Source organism: Triticum aestivum, chromosome 7A, assembly GCF_018294505.1.
Source record: "Triticum aestivum cultivar Chinese Spring chromosome 7A, IWGSC CS RefSeq v2.1, whole genome shotgun sequence".
Classification (NCBI taxonomy): domain Eukaryota; kingdom Viridiplantae; phylum Streptophyta; class Magnoliopsida; order Poales; family Poaceae; genus Triticum; species Triticum aestivum.
The window spans coordinates 454666860-454688858 of NC_057812.1; the positions used below are offsets into that span (position 1 = coordinate 454666860).

Here is a 21999-nt window from a genome sequence, read left to right on the forward strand (position 1 = left end):
CTAGCACGTCACGAGTAGGCGAGTTGGTATCGTCAGCTTAGGCGATTTCCGAGGGGTGTGGGGTGTGTGTGGGCGAGTTGGTTTTACCGGCTTACGTCAATTTCCGAGGGGTGTGGGGATGCATGTGGGCGAGTAGGTCGACGGGTTAAGCGACCTAGCACGCCGCGGGTAGGCGAGTTGGTATTATCGGCTTAGGCGATTTCTGAGGGGTGTGGGGTGTGTGTGGGCGAGTAGCTCGACTTGATTCTGAATAAATTCCCTACTGAAATAGTCTTCTTGGTTTTTTGAATGATTCTCTACTTTGCCTAAGACATGGCAAAATGTTGTGGAAAAAAAGAATGAAGAACACAATGTAAAAATGTGTGTGGTTTATACCTCGCCATCGTATTGATCTGGAGAGTCCTCCATCTTAAAACCTGCTGAGCCAGGGGATGGCGGAAAAGGTTGTCTCTTGCCTAGTTTCCACTATTTTCTGTTGCCTGCAGATAAAGAAACAAAAAAAAGTTTAAAGTCCACAATTAAGCTGTTGGTAATATGCCCTAGAGGCAATAATAAATGTTATTATTATATTTCTTTGTTCATGATAATTGTCTATTGTTCATGCTATAATTGTGTTATCCGGAAATTGTAATACATGTGTGAATACATAGACCACAAGACGTCCCTAGTGAGCCTCTAGTTGACTAGCTCGTTGATCAAAAGATAGTCATGGTTTCCTGACTATGGACATTGGATGTCATTGATAATGGAATGACATCATTAGGAGAATGATGTGATGGACAAGACCCAATCCTAAGCATAGCTCAAAGATCGTGTAGTTCGTTTGCTGTAGCTTTTCCGAATGTCAAGTATCATTTCCTTAGACCATGAGATTGTGCAACTCCCGGATACCATAGGAGTGCCTTGGGTGTGCCAAACATCACAACGTAACTGGGTGACTATAAAGGTACATTACAGGTATCTCCGAAAGTGTCTGTCGGGTTGGCACGAATCGAGACTGGGATTTGTCACTCCGTATGACGGAGAGGTATCTCTGGGCCCACTCGGTAATGCATCATCATAATGAGCTCAATGTGACCAAGTGGTTGATCATGGGATCATGCATTACGGCACGAGTAAAGTGACTTGCCGGTAACGAGATTGAACTAGGTATTGGGATACCGACGATCGAGTCTCGGGCAAGTAACGTACCGATTGACAAAGGGAATTGTATACGGATTGATTGAATCCTCGACATCATGGTTCATCCGATGAGATCATCGTGGAGCATGTGGGAGCCAACATGGGTATCCAGATCCCGCTGTTGGTTATTGACCGGAGAGGCGTCTCGGTCATGTCTGCATGTCTCCCGAACCCGTAGGGTCTACACACTTAAGGTTCGGTGACGCTAGGGTTGTAGAGATATTAGCATATGGTAACCCGAAAGTTGTTCGGAGTCCCGGATGAGATCCCGGACGTCACGAGGAGTTCCGGAATGGTTCGGAGGTGAAGATTTATATATAGGAAGTCAAGTTTCGGCCATCGGGAAAGTTTCGGGGGTAATCGGTATTGTACCGGGACCACCAGAAGGGTCCCGGGGGGTCCACCGGGTGGGGCCACCTATCCTGGAGAGCCCCATGGGCTGAAGTGGGAGGGGAACCAGCCCCTAGTGGGCTGGTGTGCCCCCCTTGGGCCTCCCGCTGCACCTAGGGTTGGAAACCCTAGGGGTGGGGGCGCCACCCTTGCTTTGGGGGGCAAGGCACCCCCTTGGCCGCCGCCCCCCCTAGGAGATTGGATCTCCTAGGGCCGGCGCCCCCTAGGCACCCTATATATAGTGGGGAGAGGGAGGGCAGCCGCACCCAAGCCCCCGGCCTCTCCCTCTCCCTCCCGTGACACTCCTCCGTCTCCCTGCGCTTGGGGAAGCCCTGCCGAGATCACCGTTGCTTCCACCACCACGCCGTCGTGCTGCTGGATCTTCATCAACCTCTCCTTCCCCCTTGCTGGATCAAGTTGGAGGAGACATCTTCCCAAACGTACGTGTGTTGAACGCGGAGGTGTCGTCCGTTTGGCACTTGGTCATCGATGATTTGGATCACGTCGAGTACGACTCCATCAACCCCGTTCTCTTGAACGCTTTTGCGCGCGATCTACAAGGGTATGTAGATGCACTCCTCTCTCCCTCATTGCTAGATGACTCCATAGATTGATCTTGGTGATGCATAGAAAATTTTAAAATTCTGCTACGTTCCCCAACAGTGGTATCACAGCTAGGTCTATGCGTAGTTACTATGCACGAGTAGAACACAAAGCAGTTGTGGGCGTCGATATTGTCAATTTGTGTCAGGACGGCCTTTCCAATAAAACATTTATTGAAAAGCCGACCTTTGTATTAACCAGTACATAAGAATTCTTCTTACTGGCAGACAAAACCTAGATACAGAAATCTAGCAGTACTAATATTATACATGGTTGAGCTGAGGATGCTCAACAAATTATTACAAGCACGCCTATATTATACACATAGGCGGATATGACACAAGGGTATGGTGGCATAACTACTGACTCGTAATAGAGGTGGTGGTGGATATGTCACAGTGAGGTGGGTGACATGTGAAATCTTACAGCTCATCAAGCGTCGGAGTGAGGCTTGATGATTTTTATTTGGGTGGCGGAAGCGTGTATAATATAATTGAACAACTCCAGGGTCGCACGTGACTGACTGGGACTCCTCTAGGCGTCGGACTCGCTATCGAACTCTTCATCCATAAGATCGCCTTCGTCAACATCTGGCCAAATCAACAAGCCAGGTGAGTACTTTGAATGTACTCGTAAGACAGTTCGGACATAAGATATAACAAATGTAAACATGATGCACATGAGCAGGTCAGTATGCACAATCAAATAATGGATTTGCACTGCACGATAAATATGACGAAATCAGGCGGTAGTCCTCCCGAAATCCCAATAAAAATAACTGAAAACCGATCGGGTGTCTGAAGCGACGCCTCGAAAGGTGGAAACAAATTCAACATGCCGCAGTCGGGCGTCGAGGCGACACCACATAAAGCGCTTATATTGAAAAGTAAATAACAGGACGTGCCACAGTCGGGCGTCTAGGCGACACCTCGAAAAGGGCTTATAATGAAAATAAATAACAATGATGCCACAGTCGGACGTCAGAGCGACATCACATAAAGGGCTTATATCAAAAGTAAATAACAATAATACCATAGTAGGACGTCTGCGCGACATCACATAAAGGGCTTATATCAAAAGTAAATAACAATGATGCCACAGTCGGACGTCTGCGCGACATCACATAAAGGGCTTATATCAAAAGTAAATAACAATAATGCCACAGTCGGACGTCTGAGCGACATCACATAAAGGGCTTATAGTTTATCATTCGAATTTAAGTAGCTCATGAATTCAAATCATCAAAAGGAAATACTCAGTGTATAATAATAAACTGGTTAGTCCATTCACATGAATAACCTTCAACCGAGTTTACCACTCTCGGTTGTATGTTTATACTCCGGAGACTGTCACCGGGGTTGACACTGAGATTTGACACTGAGACTGACACTGGCACTGAGATGATGTCCAAGTCCTTGATCGTGGACATGGATACTCGAATGATTTTGACTCTGCAGAGTTTGTCCTCTTTAACCACAGCCAACGGATTTCAGTAGTCACAAGGACTAGTTCCATTTACGGTGTTTTAGAAGAAACACGTCTAACCAGTACACACCCATTCCACATTTCGTTGCCAGGGATCACCCTCGGCGACGTTCAAGAGAAACCTTAAGACGGGGAGGCTACAACCTCGAATAGCATGGGATCAAATTTATATCACGTGCTCTAAGGGGTGGCCCCCTCTTGGTCCCAACCGGAAACACCCATGCCCCCTGACCGGATGACTGGCTTTAATCCAGGGCCATGGAACCCTCATCGCGGTCCCTCTATTTGGTGTGTACCAGGAAAGAGGTTTGCAACTTACTAAACCGCACACTTTGCAAAAAACATGTGGCAGCACGAAGGGGAAACGAACGGGATCGAGACTTGACCCACGTTAAAACTGGAGTTCACGGTTGGCATAAAACTGGCATGCTTCAACAATACAAGCCTGCAACCTATCATGTCACCACATGATCGTGTTATCTTATCATCATAAGAACACATCAACTTCGAAGCTCACCGGTAGCTTGCCTTGCATGTACATAACATTCACAAATGCTTATATAGACATGCCGTGAGAAAACTACTCGAGCAAACATGCAAAACACTCATCATATCAAAGGTTCAAACATGCTTGCCTGGTTCGGAGAAGTCGGAGTCTAGCTTGGCGAAGTACGCGTCTCCTTTACTCCTCCCGGTATCTACGTATTTAAAGAAAAACCGGATACTACATAAATACCATGCGTGCACAAAAAGTATCCCAAATATTTTTCAAATAAATATGACAAAAAACTAGACAGAAATATAAAGATGACAGAAAAGGTTTCAAGTTAAAATCATCTTTTGTTTAAAAGTTATAAGAGTTTTAGTCCAGGGACCTTTCTGTAATGAAACAGAAAGTTTTCAGGGTTTATTTTATAAAAACAGGAAACATTTCAGTCTAGAATACGTCAGTCCAGGGGGCAGACGTGTTTTGCCCGAAGGCATTTTCAGAAAACGTTTCAAAAAGAAGAAAAAGCTGACGGGGAGGTCCCACCCATCGGGTTTGAAAACTGAAACAGAGTGCTGGCGCCCAAGGGCCGCGGTGGTCGCCGGCGACGATCCATGGCGAGGCAGGGGGATCGGGGGTTACCAACGTGTTCACCGTGTTCTTCCGCACCTGTGGGTGGTGGAGTTGAGCGTCGGTGAGCACCACGTCGATGGCGGCCCCAACTCCGGCGGATGGTTGTTCGGGTGAGGTTGATCTCGCCGGGGAGAGCTGCAAAGATCGAATTGAGGCTCGGGTTAGGGTACTGGGTGCACTAGGGGTTTGCTAACGCGGTTTGGGAGGCGGGGTGGCCTCACCTGAGTGAATCAAGCCGGAGCCCGAGGCGGAACGGGGCGGCCGGAGTCGGGGAAGGTGACCTCCTCGGGGTCCTTCTAGTGGCTAGGCGGGGCTCTGGTGAGGTGGAGGTGTGGCGCTGGGTCGAGAACGAGCTCGGGGGCTCCTTTTATAGCCGATCCGAGGCGGTGGCCGTGAACGGGATAATGCCGGCGATGATTACGGCGAGGCAGAGGATGGTTAGGTGGATTAGGGTGCTAGGCATCACCGCGAGGGTTCACTGGTTCCGTTCAAGTGCTAAGCTTGGCCTGCCTTGGGTGTTACTCCATGTTCCCGGCGGAACGGCTCACGGGACTCGTTGGCGGCAGAGAGCACGCGTTGTGCTGCTCAGGCCACGACGACAGTGCCGCAGCGTGCACAAGCAAGCGGACAGCCACGCGGAGGCCACGGGTGGCTTGGGCGATGCTGGACGACGCCGAAAGGTGGTGCCGATCCCTGCTGGCCGCCACGGGTGGCTCTACCACCGCAGAAGTTGCCAGCGTCGGCGAGACGCGTCACCACCGACGATGGTGCCCGTCCAAACGAGTGTGCGGCGCTCTGGATAAGGAGGGGGAACAGGGAGCAAGGATCCAAGGAGGCTACAGGCGAGATCGTCGATGGGTTCTGACGAAACGACACTGTCGCCTGAACCCAGACACTGAATCTCTAAACTTTTCTGAATCCATACAGAAACAGTGCATGCCAGGTGTTCGATGAAATGATTTTGGCATGTGGGAAATTTTTCTGGAGCTGATCTTTGGTGAGGTGGCCTCTTGGTGTATCTGGAAGCTGCATGAATTATCTCAGAATTTTTGGAAAAAGAAAAATATGAATTTCACCAAAAATGGCATTTCTGGTCCAAACTTGCAGTGGACAAAATTTTAAATATTTGAACTGAGGCCAAGTGGATCTTGATGGATCTAGGTTGAGGGTACTAAGGACTAGTCAGAGGAGTTGGTTTGGGATCAAAACTCAAAAGAAATTTGGTACTTCCTTTGCAAATCACCTAGGCCCATAAATAATGGCAGAAATAGTTTTTGAGGAAAAATAAATTGAATAAAAGCCAAAAATGGCTTGAGACTTGCTGGAGATGGGAGTCCTGACTTGATCCAAGGCAGGGAGGGGTTTTGGAAGGCTATGTCAAAAAGTGGCATGGCAAAAGAGGAAATTTTGAATGGGGAAAAGAATAAACCCATAACTCCTAGGGTTTCTTTTTAATAGAAAAAATTTCAAAAATGAATTTGAGTAGAGGCAAGACAAAAATGAAAATCTCTCAAGGCCAAAAATCAAGGTTGAGAAGAGTACAAAAATATTTGTCATAAAAGTTTTTGAGGGGGAGAGGGTTTAAGAAAAAATTTAAATAGCTTCCTCCAAGTCACATAAAGATTTTGATAAAAACCAAATTGAAATTTTTGGAGTGTCACAACACCTACCCCCTTAAGAAAAATCTCGTCCCCGAGATTTTAGCTGATCCTCAAATAGATGTGGGTATTCTGCCCGGAGAGAGTCCTCTCTTTCCCATGTCGCCTCATCCTCGGTGTGATTGCTCCACTGAACCTTGAAGAACTTAATTGCTTTCTGACGGGTCCTCCTTTCAGACTCCTCTAATATCTTTGTTGGACGCTCCCTATAGGTGAGGTCTGGTTGCACATCAATGTTCTCATGTGACACCTGCTTCTCTGGGTTGCTTACACATTTCCTCAACTGTGAGACGTGGAACACGTCATGGACGTCTGATAGCTCCTTGGGTAGGTCTAGCTGGTAGGCTACGGTGCCTCTCCGTGCAACCACACAGAAGGGTCCAATAAATCTTGGTGCTAGCTTTCCTTTAACCTTGAACCGTTGCAGGCCCCTCATAGGGGATACTCGTAGGTACACATATTCACCAGGTTCAAAGCTGACTTCACGGTGCTTCTGATCGTAATAGCTCTTTTGTCGACTTTGCGCTGTCTTGAGTCGATCCCTGATGAGTCTAACTTTCTCTTCAGCTTCCTTGAGCATGTCTGGGCTGAAGATACGGCTGTCTCCTGTCTCTGACCAATTTAATGGGGTACGACACCTCCGTCCGGACAGGGCTTCAAAAGGTGCCATTTGTAGGCTGGATTGGTAACTGTTGTTGTATGCGAACTCGGCATATGGCAGGCTTTCTTCCCAACTGGTTCCATAGGTGAGGACACATGCTCTTAGCATGTCCTCTAGAATTTGGTTCACGCGTTTAGTTTGTCCATCAGTCTAGGGGTGGTAGGCTGTACTGAATGCTAGCTGAGTTCCCAGAGCCTGTTGTAAATGATCCCAGAATTTCGAGACGAACTGAGTGCCTCTGTCGGATATTATTAGTCTTTGGAACTCCATGCAGACAAACTATACGGAAGAGATAAATCTTGGCAAGTTTCTGAGTGGTGTGGGTTGTCTTCACTGGAATGAAATGTGCCACCTTGGTTAACCTATCGGTGATGACCCATATGGCATCATTTCCGCGTTGTGACCGAGGTAGTCCGACAATGAAATCCATCCCTATTTCGTCCCATTTCCACTCAGGTATCCTGTTTGGTTGAAGTAGTCCGGCTGGTTTTTGGTGCTCGACTTTTATGCTTTGACAAGATCGCAACATGCAATGAAGGTGGCTATATCCCTCTTCATACCGTGCCACCAAAATCTTTCCTGAATGTCCTTATACATTTTGGTTCCTCCAGGGTGGATCGAATATGGAGCGGTGTGGTCTTCGGTCAGGATTTGCTGTTTGAGGCCCTCTATATTCGGCATGCAAAGTCTGTCTCCGTACCATAATATTTCCTCATTGTCTATGATGAATTCCGAGGCCTTTCCCATACTCACTTTTCTTTTTATGCCTTTGATGCTGGGGTGTCCATGTTGAGCTTTCTTAACCTGCTCCACAAGGGTTGGTTGTACTTCCAAATTTGACACAGTGCCTTCCGTGACCATCATCAAGTAGAGTTTGGCAAACTCCTGTTGAAATTCAGGTATCAAGCCTTGCAGACTGTTGTCGTCCGAGCTGGGGTTTCGACTAAGAGCATCTGTCACTACGTTTGCTTTTCCTGGGTGGTAGTGGATGCCAACATCATAGTCTTTCACTAATTCCAACCAGCACCGTTGCTGCAAATTGAGCTCTGGCTGTGTGAAAATATATTTGAGACTTTTGTGGTCAGTATATATTTCACAATGATTCCCAAGCAAAAAGTGTCTCCACTCTTTGAGTGCATGAATGACTGCTGCCAATTCTAAGTCATGAGTGGGATAATTTTCTTCATGCTTTCGAAGTTGCCTTGAAGCGTACGCGACAATCTTGCCTTCTTGCATCAGTACACATCCGAGGCCTTTCCGGGATGCGTCACAATACACTTCAAAATTTTGTGTATGTCTGGTATAACTAACACTGGTGCGGTTGTTAATTTCTTCTTGAGTTCTTGGAAACTCTTCTCGCAAGCTTCAGTCCACACAAATTTCTTCTCCTTCTTGAGTAACTGTGTCATTGGTTTCGCTATGGTGGAGAATCCCTCAATGAACCTTCGGTAGTATCCAGCCATTCCCAGAAAACTGTGGACATCTGTTACGTTGGCTGGTGGTTTCCAGCCAAGTACGGCCTTGACTTTTTCTGGGTCCACGGCAACACCTTCTTGGGTCAATACGTGGCCTAGAAAACCAACCTGTCTTAACCAAAATTCACATTTGCTGAATTTGGCGTATAATTGGTGTTTCCTTGACTCTCCCAGTACAATCCTGAGATGTTCTACATGCTCTTCTGGTGTCTTAGAGTATACCAGAATATCGTCAATGAACACCATGACAAATTTGTCCATAAATTTCATAAACACTTTGTTCATGAGGTGGACAAAGTATGCGGGGGCATTTGTTAGTCCAAACTGAAGGAAATATGCCCTAGAGGCAATAATAAAGTTATTATTTATTTCCTTATATCATGATAAATGTTTATTATTCATGCTAGAATTGTATTAACCGGAAACATAATACATGTGCGAATACATAGACAAACAGAGTGTCACTAGTATGCCTCTACTTGACTAGCTCGTTAATCAAAGATGGTTATGTTTCCTAACCATGAACAAAGAGTTGTTATTTGATTAACGAGGTCACATCATTAGTTGAATGATCTGATTGACATGACCCATTCCACTAGCTTAGCACACGATCGTTTAGTATGTTGCTATTGCTTTCTTCATGACTTATACATGTTCCTATGACTATGAGATTATGCAACTCCCGTTTGCCGGAGGAACACTTTGGGTGCTACCAAACATCACAATGTAACTGGGTGATTATAAAGGAGCATTACAGGTGTCTCCAAAGGTACATGTTGGGTTGGTGTATTTCGAGATTAGGATTTGTCACTCCGATTGTCGGAGAGGTATCTCTGGGCCCTCTCGGTAATGCACATCACATAAGCCTTGCAAGCATTACAACTAATATGTTAGTTGTGAGATGATGTATTACGGAACGAGTAAAGAGACTTGCCGGTAACGAGATTGAACTAGGTATTGGATGCCGACGATCAAATCTCGGGCAAGTAACATACCGATGACAAAAGGAACAACGTATGTTGTTATGCGGTCTGACCGATAAAGATCTTCGTAGAATATGTAGGAGCCAATATGGGCATCTAGGTCCCGCTATTGGTTATTGACCGGAGACGTGTCTCGGTCATGTCTACATTGTTCTCGAACCGTAGGGTCCGCACGCTTAAAGTTACGTTGACAGTTATTATGAGTTTATGCATTTTGATGTACCGAAGTTAGTTCGGAGTCCCGGATATGATCACGGACATGACGAGGAGTCTCGGAATGGTCGAGACATAAAGATTGATATATTGGATGACTATATTCGGACACCGGAAGGGTTCCGGAGAAGTTTCGGATAAAACCGGAGTACCGGAGGGGTTACCGGAACCCCCCGGGGGTTAATGGGCCTTATGGGCCTAATGTGGAGAAGAGGAAGGGGCTGCCAGGGCAGGCCGCGCGCCCCCTCTCCCCCTAGTCCGAATTGGACAAGGAGGGAGGGGCGGCGCCCCCCCTTTCCTATTCTCCCTCCACCTCTCCTAGTTGGACAAGGAACGGGGAGGGGAGTCCTACTCCCGGTAGGAGTAGGACTCCTCCTGCGCCCTCCTCTAGGCCGGCGCACCACCCTCCTTGGATCCTTTATATACGGAGGCAGGGGGCACCCTAGAACACACAAGTTGATCCTCGTGATCGTTCCTTAGCCGTGTGCGGTGCCCCCTGCCACCATATTCCACCTCGGTCATATCGTTGTAGTGCTTAGGCAAAGCCCTGCGTCGGTGGAACATCATCATCGTCACCACGCCGTTGTGCTGACGGAACTCATCCCCGAAGCTTTGCTGGATCGGAGCCCGGGGAGCGTCATCGAGCTGTACGTGTGCTAAGAACTCGGAGGTGCCAGAGTAACGGTGCTTGGATCGGTCGGATCGGGAAGAAGACGTATGACTACTTCCTCTACGTTGTGTCAATGCTTCCGTTGCGATCTACAAGGGTACGTAGATCATACTCTCCCCTCTCTTTGCTATGCATCACCATGATCTTGCGTGTGCGTAGGAAATTTTTTGAAATTACTGCGTTCCCCAACAGTGGCATCCGAGCCTAGGTTTTATGGTTTGATGTTATATGCACGAGTAGAACACAAGTGAGTTGTGGGCGATATAAGTCATACTGCCTACCAGCATGTCATACTTTGGTTCGGCGGTATTGTTGGACGAGACGACCCGGACCGACATTACGCGTACGCTTACGCGAGACCGGTTCTCCCGACGTGCTTTGCACATAGGTGGCTTGCGGGCGACAGTCTCTCCAACTTTAGTTGAACCAAGCGTGGCTACGCCCAGTCCTTGCGAAGGTTAAAACGGAGTCAAATTGACAAACTATCGTTGTGGTTTTGATGCATAGGTGAGATTGGTTCTTACTTAAGCCCGTAGTAGCCACGTAAAACTTGCAACAACAAAGTAGAGGACGTCTAACTTGTTTTTGCAGGGCATGTTGTGATGTGATATGGCCAAGACATGATGCTAAATTTTATTGTATGAGATGATCATGTTTTGTAACCGAGTTATCGGCAACTGGCAGGAGCCATATGGTTGTTGCTTTATTGTATGCAATGCAATCACGATGTAATGCTTTACTTTATTACTAAGCGGTAGTGATAGTCGTGGAAGCATAAGATCGGCGAGACGACAACGATGCTACGATGGAGATCAAGGTGTCGCGTCGGTGACGATGGTGATCATGACGGTGCTTCGGAGATGGAGATCGCAGGCACAAGATGACGATGGCCATATCATATGACTTATATTGATTGCATGTGATGTTTATCTTTTATGCATCTTGTCTTGCTTTGATTGACGGTAGCATTATAAGATGATCTCTCACTAAATTATCAAGAAGTGTTCTCCCTGAGTATGCACCGTTGCGAAAGTTCTTCGTGCTAAGACACCACGTGATGATCGGGTGTGATAGGCTCTACGTTCAAATACAACGAGTGCAAAACAGTTGCACACGCGGAATACTCAGGTTATACTTGACGAGCCAAGCATATACAGATATGGCCTCGGAACACGGAGACTGAAAGGTCGAGCATGAATCATATAGTAGATATGATCAACATAGCGATGTTCACCAATGAAACTACTCCATCTCATGTGATGATCGGACATGGTTTAGTTGATTTGGATCACGTGATCACTTAGAGGATTAGAGGGATGTCTATCTAAGTGGGAGTTCTTAAATAATATGATTAATTGAACTTAAATTTATCATGAACTTAGTCCCTGATAGTATCTTGCTTGTTTATGTTGATTGTAGATAGATGGCTCGTGTTGTTGTTCCGTTGAATTTTAATGCGTTCCTTGAGAAAGCTAAGTTGAAAGATGATGGTAGCAATTACACGGACTAGGTCCGTAACTTGAGGATTATCCTCATTGCTGCACAGAAGAATTACATCCTGGAAGCACCGCTGGGTGCCAGGCCTGCTGCTGGAGCAACACCAGATGTTATGAACGTCTGGCAGAGCAAAGCTGATGACTACTCGATAGTTCAGTGTGCCATGCTTTACGGCTTAGAATCGGGACTTCAACGACGTTTTGAACGTCATGGAGCATATGAGATGTTCCAGGAGTTGAAGTTAATATTTCAAGCAAATGCCCGGATTGAGAGATATGAAGTCTCCAATAAGTTCTATAGCTGCAAGATGGAGGAGAACAGTTCTGTCAGTGAGCATATACTCAAAATGTCTGGGTATAATAATCACTTGATTCAATTGGGAGTTAATCTTCCAGATGATTGCGTCATTGACAGAATTCTCCAATCACTGCCACCAAGCTACAAGAGCTTCGTGATGAACTATAATATGCAAGGGATGAACAAGACTATTCCCGAGCTCTTCGCAATGCTGAAAGCTGCAGAGGTAGAAATCAAGAAGGAGCATCAAGTGTTAATGGTCAATAAGACCACTAGTTTCAAGAAAAAGGGCAAAGGGAAGAAGAAGGGGAACTTCAAGAAGAACGGCAAGCAAGTTGCTGCTCAAGAGAAGAAACCCAAGTCTGGACCTAAGCCTGAAACTGAGTGCTTCTACTGCAAGCAGACTGGTCACTGGAAGCGGAACTGCCCCAAGTATTTGGCAGATAAGAAGGATGGCAAGGTGAACAAAGGTATATGTGATATACATGTTATTGATGTGTACCTTACCAATGCTCGCAGTAGCACCTGGGTATTTGATACTAGTTCTGTTGCTAATATTTGCAACTCGAAACAGGGACTACGGATTAAGCGAAGATTGGCTAAGGACGAGGTGACGATGCGCGTGGGCAACGGTTCCAAAGTCGATGTGATCGCGGTCGGCACGCTACCTCTACATCTACCTTCGGGATTAGTATTAGACCTAAATAATTGTTATTTGGTGCCAGCGTTGAGCATGAACATTATATCTGGATCTTGTTTAATGCGAGACGGTTATTCATTTAAATCAGAGAATAATGGTTGTTCTATTTATATGAGTAATATCTTTTATGGTCATGCACCCTTGAAGAGTGGTCTATTCTTATTGAATCTCGAGAGTAGTGATACACATGTTCATAATGTTGAAGCCAAAAGATGCAGAGTTGATAATGATAGTGCAACTTATTTGTGGCACTGCCGTTTAGGTCATATCGGTGTAAAGCGCATGAAGAAACTCCATACTGATGGGCTTTTGGAACCACTTGATTATGAATCGCTTGGTACTTGCAAACCGTGCCTCATGGGCAAGATGACTAAAACACCGTTCTCTGGTACTATGGAGAGAGCAACAGATTTGTTGGAAAATCATACATACAGATGTATGTGGTCCGATGAATATTGAAGCTCGTGGCGGATATCGTTATTTTCTCACCTTCACAGATGATTTAAGCAGATACGGGTATATCTACTTAATGAAACATAAGTCTGAAACATTTGAAAAGTTCAAAGAATTTCAGAGTGAAGTGGAAAATCATCGTAACAAGAAATAAAGTTTCTACGATCTGATCGTGGAGGAGAATGTTTGAGTTACGAGTTTGGTGTACATTTGAAACAATGCGGAATAGTTTCGCAGCTCACGCCACCCGGAACACCACAGCGTAATGGTGTGTCCGAATGTCGTAATCGTACTTTACTAGATATGGTGCGATCTATGATGTCTCTTACTGATTTACCGCTATCGTTTTGGGGATACGCTCTGGAGACGGCCGCATTCACGTTAAATAGGGCACCATCAAAATCCGTTGAGACGACGCCTTATGAACTGTGGTTTGGCAAGATACCAAAGTTGTCGTTTCTGAAAGTTTGGGGCTGCGATGCTTATGTGAAAAAGCTTCAACATGATAAGCTCAAACCCAAATCGGAGAAATGTGTCTTCATAGGATATCCAAAGGAAACTATTGGATACACCTTCTATCACAGATCCGAAGGCAGGACTTTTGTTGCTAAATTTGGAAACTTTCTGGAGAAGGAGTTTCTCTCGAAAGAAGTGAGTGGGAGGAAAGTAGAACTTGACGAGGTAACTGTACCTACTCCCTTATTGGAAAGTAGTGCATCACAGAAAACTGTTTCAGTGACTCCTACACCAATTAGAGAGGAAGCTAATGATGATGATCATGAAACTTTAGATCAAGATACTACTGAACCTCGTAGATCAACCAGAGTGAGATCCGCACTGGAGTGGTACGGTAATCCTGTTCTGGAAGTCATGCTACTAGATCATGATGAACCTACGAACTATGAAGAAGCGGTGGTGAGCCTAGATTCCGCAAAATGGCTTGAATCCATGAAATCTGAGATGGGATCCATGTATGAGAACAAAGTATGGACTTTGGTTGACTTGCCCGATGATCGGCAAGCAATTGAGAATAAATGGATCTTCAAGAAGAAGACTGACGCTGACGGTAATATTACTGTCTACAAAGCTCGACTTGTCGCAAAAGGTTTTCGGCAAGTTCAAGGGATTGACTACGATGAGACCTTCTCACCCGTAGCGATGCTTAAGTCTGTCCGAATCATGTTAGCAATTGCCGCATTTTATGATTATGAAATTTGGCAGATGGATGCCAAAACTGCATTCCTGAATGGATTTCTGGAAGAAGAGTTGTATATGATGCAACCAGAAGGTTTTGTCGATCCAAAGGGAGCTAACAAAGTGTGCAAGCTCCAGCGATCCATTTATGGACTGGTGCAAGCCTCTCGGAGTTGGAATAAACGCTTTGATAGTGTGATCAAAGCATTTGGTTTTATACAGACTTTTGGAGAAGCCTGTATTTACAAGAGAGTGAGTGGGAGCTCTGTAGCATTTCTGATATTATATGTGGATGACATATTACTAATTGGAAATGATATAGAATTTCTGGATAGCATAAAGGGATACTTGAATAAAAGTTTTTCAATGAAAGACCTCGATGAAGCTGCTTACATATTAGGCATAAAGATCTATAGAGATAGATCAAGACGCTTAATTGGACTTTCACGAAGCACATACCTTGACAAGATTTTGAAAAAGTTCAAAATGGATCAAGCAAAGAAAGGGTTCTTGCCTGTATTACAAGGTGTGAAGTTGAGTCAGACTCAATGCCCGACCACTACAGAAGATAGAGAGAAAATGAAAGATGTTCCCTATGCTTCAGCCATAGGCTCTATCATGTATGCAATGCTGTGTACCAGACCTGATGTGTGCCTTGCCATAAGTTTAGCAGGGAGGTACCAAAGTAATCCAGGAGTGGGTCACTGGACAGCGGTCAAGAACATCCTGAAATACCTGAAAAGGACTAAGGATATGTTTCTCATATATGGAGGTGACAAAGAGCTCATCGTAAAAGGTTACGTTGATGCAAGCTTTGACACTGATCCGGACAATTCTAAATCGCAAACTGGATACGTGTTTACATTAAACGGTGGAGCTGTCAGTTGGTGCAGTTCTAAACAAAGCGTCGTAGCGGGATCTACATGTGAAGCGGAGTACATAGCTGCTTCGGAAGCAGCAAATGAAGGAGTCTGGATGAAGGAGTTCATATCCGATCTAGGTGTCATACCTAGTGCATCGGGTCCAATGAAAATCTTTTGTGACAATATTGGTGCAATTGCCTTGGCAAAGGAATCCAGATTTCACAAGAGAACCAAGCACATCAAGAGACGCTTCAATTCCATCCGGGATCTAGTCTAGGTGGGAGACATAGAGATTTGCAAGATACATACGGATCTGAATGTGGCAGACCCGTTGACTAAGCCTCTTCCACGAGCAAAACATGATCAACACCAAGACTCCATGGGTGTTAGAATCATTACTGTGTAATCTAGATTATTGACTCTAGTGCAAGTGGGAGACTGAAGGAAATATGCCCTAGAGGCAATAATAAAGTTATTATTTATTTCCTTATATCATGATAAATGTTTATTATTCATGCTAGAATTGTATTAACCGGAAACATAATACATGTGTGAATACATATACAAACAGAGTGTCACTAGTATGCCTCTACTTGACTAGCTCATTAATCAAAGATGGTTATGTTTCCTAACCATGAACAAAGAGTTGTTATTTGATTAACGAGGTCACATCATTAGTTGAATGATCTGATTGACATGACCCATTCCACTAGCTTAGCACCCATCGTTTAGTATGTTGCTATTGCTTTCTTCATGACTTATACATGTTCCTATGACTATGAGATTATGCAACTCCCGTTTGCCGGAGGAACACTTTGGGTGCTACCAAACGTCACAACGTAACTGGGTGATTATAAAGGAGCATTACAGGTGTCTCCAAAGGTACATGTTGGGTTGGCGTATTTCGAGATTAGGATTTGTCACTCCGATTGTCGGAGAGGTATCTCTGGGCCCTCTCGGTAATGCAGATCACATAAGCCTTGCAAGCATTACAACTAATATGTTAGTTGTGAGATGATGTATTACGGAACGAGTAAAGAGACTTGCCGGTAACGAGATTGAACTAGGTATTGGATACCGACGATCAAATCTCGGGCAAGTAACATACCGATGACAAAAGGAACAACGTATGTTGTTATGTGGTCTGACCGATAAAGATCTTCATAGAATATGTAGGAGCCAATATGGGCATCCAGGTCCCGCTATTGGTTATTGACCGGAGACGTGTCTCGGTCATGTCTACATTGTTCTCGAACCGTAGGGTCCGCACGCTTAAAGTTACGTTGACAGTTATTATGAGTTTATGCATTTTGATGTACCGAAGTTAGTTCGGAGTCCCGGATATGATCACGGACATGACGAGGAGTCTCGGAATGGTCGAGACATAAAGATTGATATATTGGATGACTATATTCGGACACCGAAAGGGTTCCGGAGAAGTTTCGGATAAAACCGGAGTACCGGAGGGGTTACCGGAACCCCCTGGGGGTTAATGGGCCTTATGGGCCTAATGTGGAGAAGAGGAAGGGGCTGCCAGGGCAGGCCGCGTGCCCCCTCTCCCCCTAGTCCGAATTGGACAAGGAGGGAGGGGCGGCGCCCCCCCCCCCCTTTCCTATTCTCCCTCCACCTCTCCTAGTTGGACAAGGAACGGGGAGGGGAGTCCTACTCCCGGTAGGAGTAGGACTCCTCCTGCGCCCTCCTCTAGGCCGGCGCAGCACCCCCTTGGATCCTTTATATACGGAGGCAGGGGGCACCCTAGAACACACAAGTTGATCCTCGTGATCGTTCCTTAGCCGTGTGCGGTGCCCCCTGCCACCATATTCCACCTCGGTCATATCGTTGTAGTGCTTAGGCGAAGCCCTGCGTCGGTGCTCATCCCCGAAGCTTTGCTGGATCGGAGCCTGGGGAGCGTCATCGAGCTGTACGTGTGCTAAGAACTCGGAGGTGCCGGAGTAACGGTGCTTGGATCGGTCGGATCGGGAAGAAGACGTACGACTACTTCCTCTACGTTGTGTCAATGCTTCCGTTGCGATCTACAAGGGTACGTAGATCATACTCTCCCCTCTCGTTGCTATGCATCACCATGATCTTGCGTGTGCGTAGGAAATTTTTTGAAATTACTGCGTTCCCCAACACAAACGGCATTATTGTAAACTCATATAGTCCGTATCTGGAGGTGAATGATGTCTTAGGGATATCTTCTGTCCGGACTTTTAATTGATGATATCCTGACCTTAAATCAATTTTTGAGAAAACTTTGGCTTGTGCGAGCTGGTCAAATAAATCATTTATCCATGGCATCGGATATTTATTTTTGACGGTGACCATATTGAGTGCTCGATAGTCTATGCATAATCTCAGTGTCCCATCCTTTTTCTTGGCAAATAATACTGGCGAACCCCAAGGTGAGGAGTTGGCTCGTATAAATCCTTTGTCCAGCAATTCTTTTATTTGCTTCTTTAATTCTACTAACTCGGAGGGTGCCATCCTATAGGGTTTCTTGTAGATGGGGGTGGTTCCAGGTGCTAGTTCAATGCTGAATTCTATTTCCCGGTCTGGTGGCATGCCTGGTAGTTCTTCGGGAAAAACGTCGGGGAACTCACATAGCACTGGAAATTTGCTTAACTCTGAGGTGTCCACCTTGTTCAATATTGGTTGTCGTGATCCTGGTATTTCTTGGGCTGCGACTTTTATTGTCTTCCCATGATGATGAGTGAGGATTACAGTCCGGTTGAAGCAATCGATAAATCCCTTGTTGGTGGTTAACCAATCCATTCCTAGGATAACCTCCAGTCCTTTATTTTCCAATACGATGAGGTTTGCTTGAAATTTTAGTCCTCTGAGCTCAATAACCACACCTTGACAGTAACTCTGAGTGACTTGCTTATTCCCAGGGGACTTGATGATCATGGATTTTTCCAAAGGGAGTATCGAAAAATCATGTTGCAAAGCAAAACTCTTAGAAATGAACGAGTGAGAAGCTCCAGAATCAAACAAAACCGTGGCAGGTATTGTGTTGACAGGGAACGTACCGAGTACGATATCCGGGGCATTTTGTGCTTCCTCCTTGGTCACATGGTTCAGGTGACCCTTCTTGTGATTGTTGTTGGGGTTGAAGTTGTTACGCTTGGGTGCTGAATTGTTCCCATTGTTGTTCGGCTTTGGGGCCGAGTTTCTTGGCTTTGGGCACTGTTTAGCATAGTGTCCTTCCTCCCCACAAGCATAGCAAGTAACACTTGGGCGATACGTAAAATCCTTGTCCCTTGCGTGAAAATTCTTGATTGGGCGCGGAACATTGGTTGTGGGTCGGTTTGCTCCAATCTTCTAAGGGTCAGTCTTGTGCCGGTTGTTGCGAGCATGAGTAACTTGGTCCCTTTTCCGCTTGCGAAATTCCTCCAAGCTATGGTGCTCATTTTCCAATGTAATGGCCTTGTCCACAAGCGTTTTGAAGTCTGGAAAGGTGTGTACGACCAGCTGGCATTTAAGTGCTGGTGCCAGACCATCTAGAAACTTCTCCATCTTTTTGTTCTCCGTCATACGTTCTTCGTTGGCATAACGAGATAATAGGGTAAACTGACTATTGTAGTCAGTCACTGTCATGCTTCTCTGCTTGAGGTCGTCAAATTCCCTTTTCTTGATCTTCATAATGCTCCTGGGAATGTGCGCCCCACGAAATCCTTCTTTAAAATCTTCCCATGTGATACTGTTTTCATCGGGGTGCGTGTGCAGGAAATTCTCCCACCATGACGCGGCTACTCCCGTGAGATAGTGAGGTGCATAAAGTACCTTCTCACGGTCTGAGCACTGTGCAATAATCAGCTTCCTCCCAATGTCTCGAAGCCAATCATTAGCCTCAAGAGGTTTATCAGTATGAGAGAACGTTGGGGGACGCGTCTTCTGTAATTCAGACAATTTAGAGTGCTGCTGATAAGGCTCACGATGATTCCCCATATTGATAACATGGTTCATCATTTCCTGGTGCTGCTGCTGGCTTTGCTCATAAAGTCGGCATACTTGAGTAAATGTTGTCTCACTGCCTTGCTGACTTGACTGTCCCTATGTGAAGTTGTTGCTAGTCTGGGCACCATAATTTTCTTCCGGCGGGTTTGGCATGGAACGAGTCCAGGGACGAGGCATTTTTCACTTTGGGGTAATTTTGCAAACTCATGAGAAAATTGAGTCATAAAAAATAATTTTAAAAGGCGGAAATTTTAAGAACTCTCAGATTTTTCAAGATAAACACTAGATCGCGCGTGGAGAAGGACCGCTCAGTACATATCTTACATGCAAGCCTTAATTATACAATACATCACTTAGGATGTGCGTACACATTCCTGACATATTATTTAGGCTAGTGCACTTCTCCGAGATCCTACATGATGCGCACACAAACTACTACTCACCAAACCTATGTACATATAAAAATATCATACAAGCTGGCACATCACGCTGCTGCTAGGCGTTCTCGGTCGGAGATGGTGAAGACCTCCTTTGGCCTGCCGAGGGTAAGACCCAGTGGTGCTGGAGACTCAACCTCTTCCTCAATGATAGTCTCCAGGCGCGAAGTACTGGGTTGTGGAGCTGGCGCGGGTGTGGCAGGTGGTGCGGCTCTGACGGGAGTAGGAGCAATGACCTGGTCAAACTCCTCGGTGGTGGGTAGGCGACGAGCGGTGGCTAAGATGGCCGGTGTATATGATGCTGAGGACGAGACGAACGTCAGTGGTGGTGCCATGTGGAGGAGCTCCCTCCTGTTGGCGGAGCAGCCATGGATGGAATCCATGCGAGCAGCTACGAGGTTGTCCACGAGGTTGTCGAAAGCTGCCTCTAGTGCCTTGAGGTACTCAACAAGCATCTCAATAGCCTCATCTCTTTCTCCCCTGGTGCAAGCGAATGCATAGTGGCAAGTGTATGGCACGTGGCATGGGAGGTAGCGGTAGCGACGAGTCTTCATTGAAGAAAGAACATCCCGGAGACGAGCTATTGCCTCGCGGGCAGCCGTCTGCATGGCATGCCTCTCCGTAGGCATGGCCCTCCCGACGAACCGGAAGCGGTGGAACTCGGCGCGTCCTCCCTTGAACTGAACTGCGGCCTGGTACATGGACAAACTGTCGCTGAGCTTGTGCCGGTAGAGTGTGAACTCCGGACGGACTGATGGCCCGATCGCGATCTTGGTGATGGAGATGAGGAGTTTGACAAACCCCTCAGGAACATTGGCGAACACCTGTGACTCACAAACGTTGCCCGCCATCTACAAAAGTAGACAAAATCCCGAATAGTCAAATCATAAATTTATGATGACCAACAGAAAATTGCTACAATATGCAAAATAATAAAATAAGCTAATAACCGATTAGCGATCGCACCTAGTGGCTTCCTACAGTCAGCCTGGCTCTGATACCAAGTTTGTCACGACCGCCTTTCCAATAAACATTTATTGAAAAGCCGATCTTTGTATTAACCAATACAGAAGAATTGTTCTTACTGGCAGACAAAACCTTGATACAGAAATCCAGCAGTACTAATATTATACATGGTTGAGGTGAGGATGCTCAACAAATTATTACAAGCATGCCCATATTATACATAGAGGCGGATATGACACAAGGGTATGGTGGCATAACTACTGACTCGTAATAGAGGTGGTGGTGGATATGTCATAGTGAGGTGGGTGACATGACTCTGAAATCTTACAGCTCATCAAGCGTCGGAGTGAGGCTTGATGATTTTTATTTGGGTGGCGGAAGCGTGTATAATACAATTGAACAACTCCAGGGTCACACAGGACTGACTGGGACTCCTCTAGGCGTCGGACTCGCTATCGAACTCTTCATCCATAAGATCGCCTTCGTCAACATCTGGCCAAATCAACAAGCCAGGTGAGTACTTTGAATGTACTCGCAAGACAGTTTGGACATAAGATATAACAAATGTAAACATGATGCACATGAGCAGGTCAGTATGCACAATCAAATAATAGATTTGCACTGCATGATAAATATGAGGAAATCAGGCAGTAGTCCTCCCGAAATCCCAATAAAAATAACTGAAAACCGATCAGGTGTCTGAAGCGACGCCTCGAAAGGTGGAAACAAATTCAACATGCCGCAGTCGGGCGTCGAGGCGACACCACATAAAGGGCTTATATTGAAAAGTAAATAACAGGACGTGCCACAGTCGGGCGTCTAGGCGACACCTCGAAAAGGGCTTATAATGAAAATAAATAACAATGATGCCACAGTCGGACGTCAGAGCGACATCACATAAAGGGCTTATATCAAAAGTAAATAACAATAATGCCACAGTCGGACGTCTGGGCGACATCACATAAAGGGCTTATATCAAAAGTAAATAACAATAATGCCACAGTCGGACATCTCGGCGACATCACATAAAGGGCTTATATCAAAAGTAAATAACAATAATGCCACAGTCGAACGTCTGCGCGACATCACAAAAAGGGCTTATAGTTTATCATTCGAATTTAAGTAGCTCATGAATTCAAATCATCACATGGAAATACTCAGCGTATAATAATAAACTGGTTAGTCCATTCAC

The 21999-nt window shown here is 45.8% G+C and overlaps 1 protein-coding gene across 4 annotated transcripts in view; it reads right to left on the bottom strand.

The window, feature by feature from the left end:
- The window catches only part of LOC123151038 (uncharacterized), a 36120-nt gene that overhangs the window by 2693 nt on the left and 11428 nt on the right, over positions 1-21999 (bottom strand). Inside the window, exon 2 of one of the 4 annotated variants that reach the window (XR_006475466.1) lies at positions 376-479. Coding sequence is in view for 1 of the 4 variants with exons in the window: in XM_044570821.1 (XP_044426756.1) it covers positions 19889-20692 (804 nt within the window). In the remaining 3 variants the exon portion in view is untranslated. Of the gene's footprint in view, positions 1-375; positions 480-2512; positions 2766-19687; positions 20693-21228; positions 21300-21999 lie in introns of those variants that run through there. The other 3 variants (XR_006475463.1, XM_044570821.1, XR_006475464.1) reach the window with 3 other exon arrangements.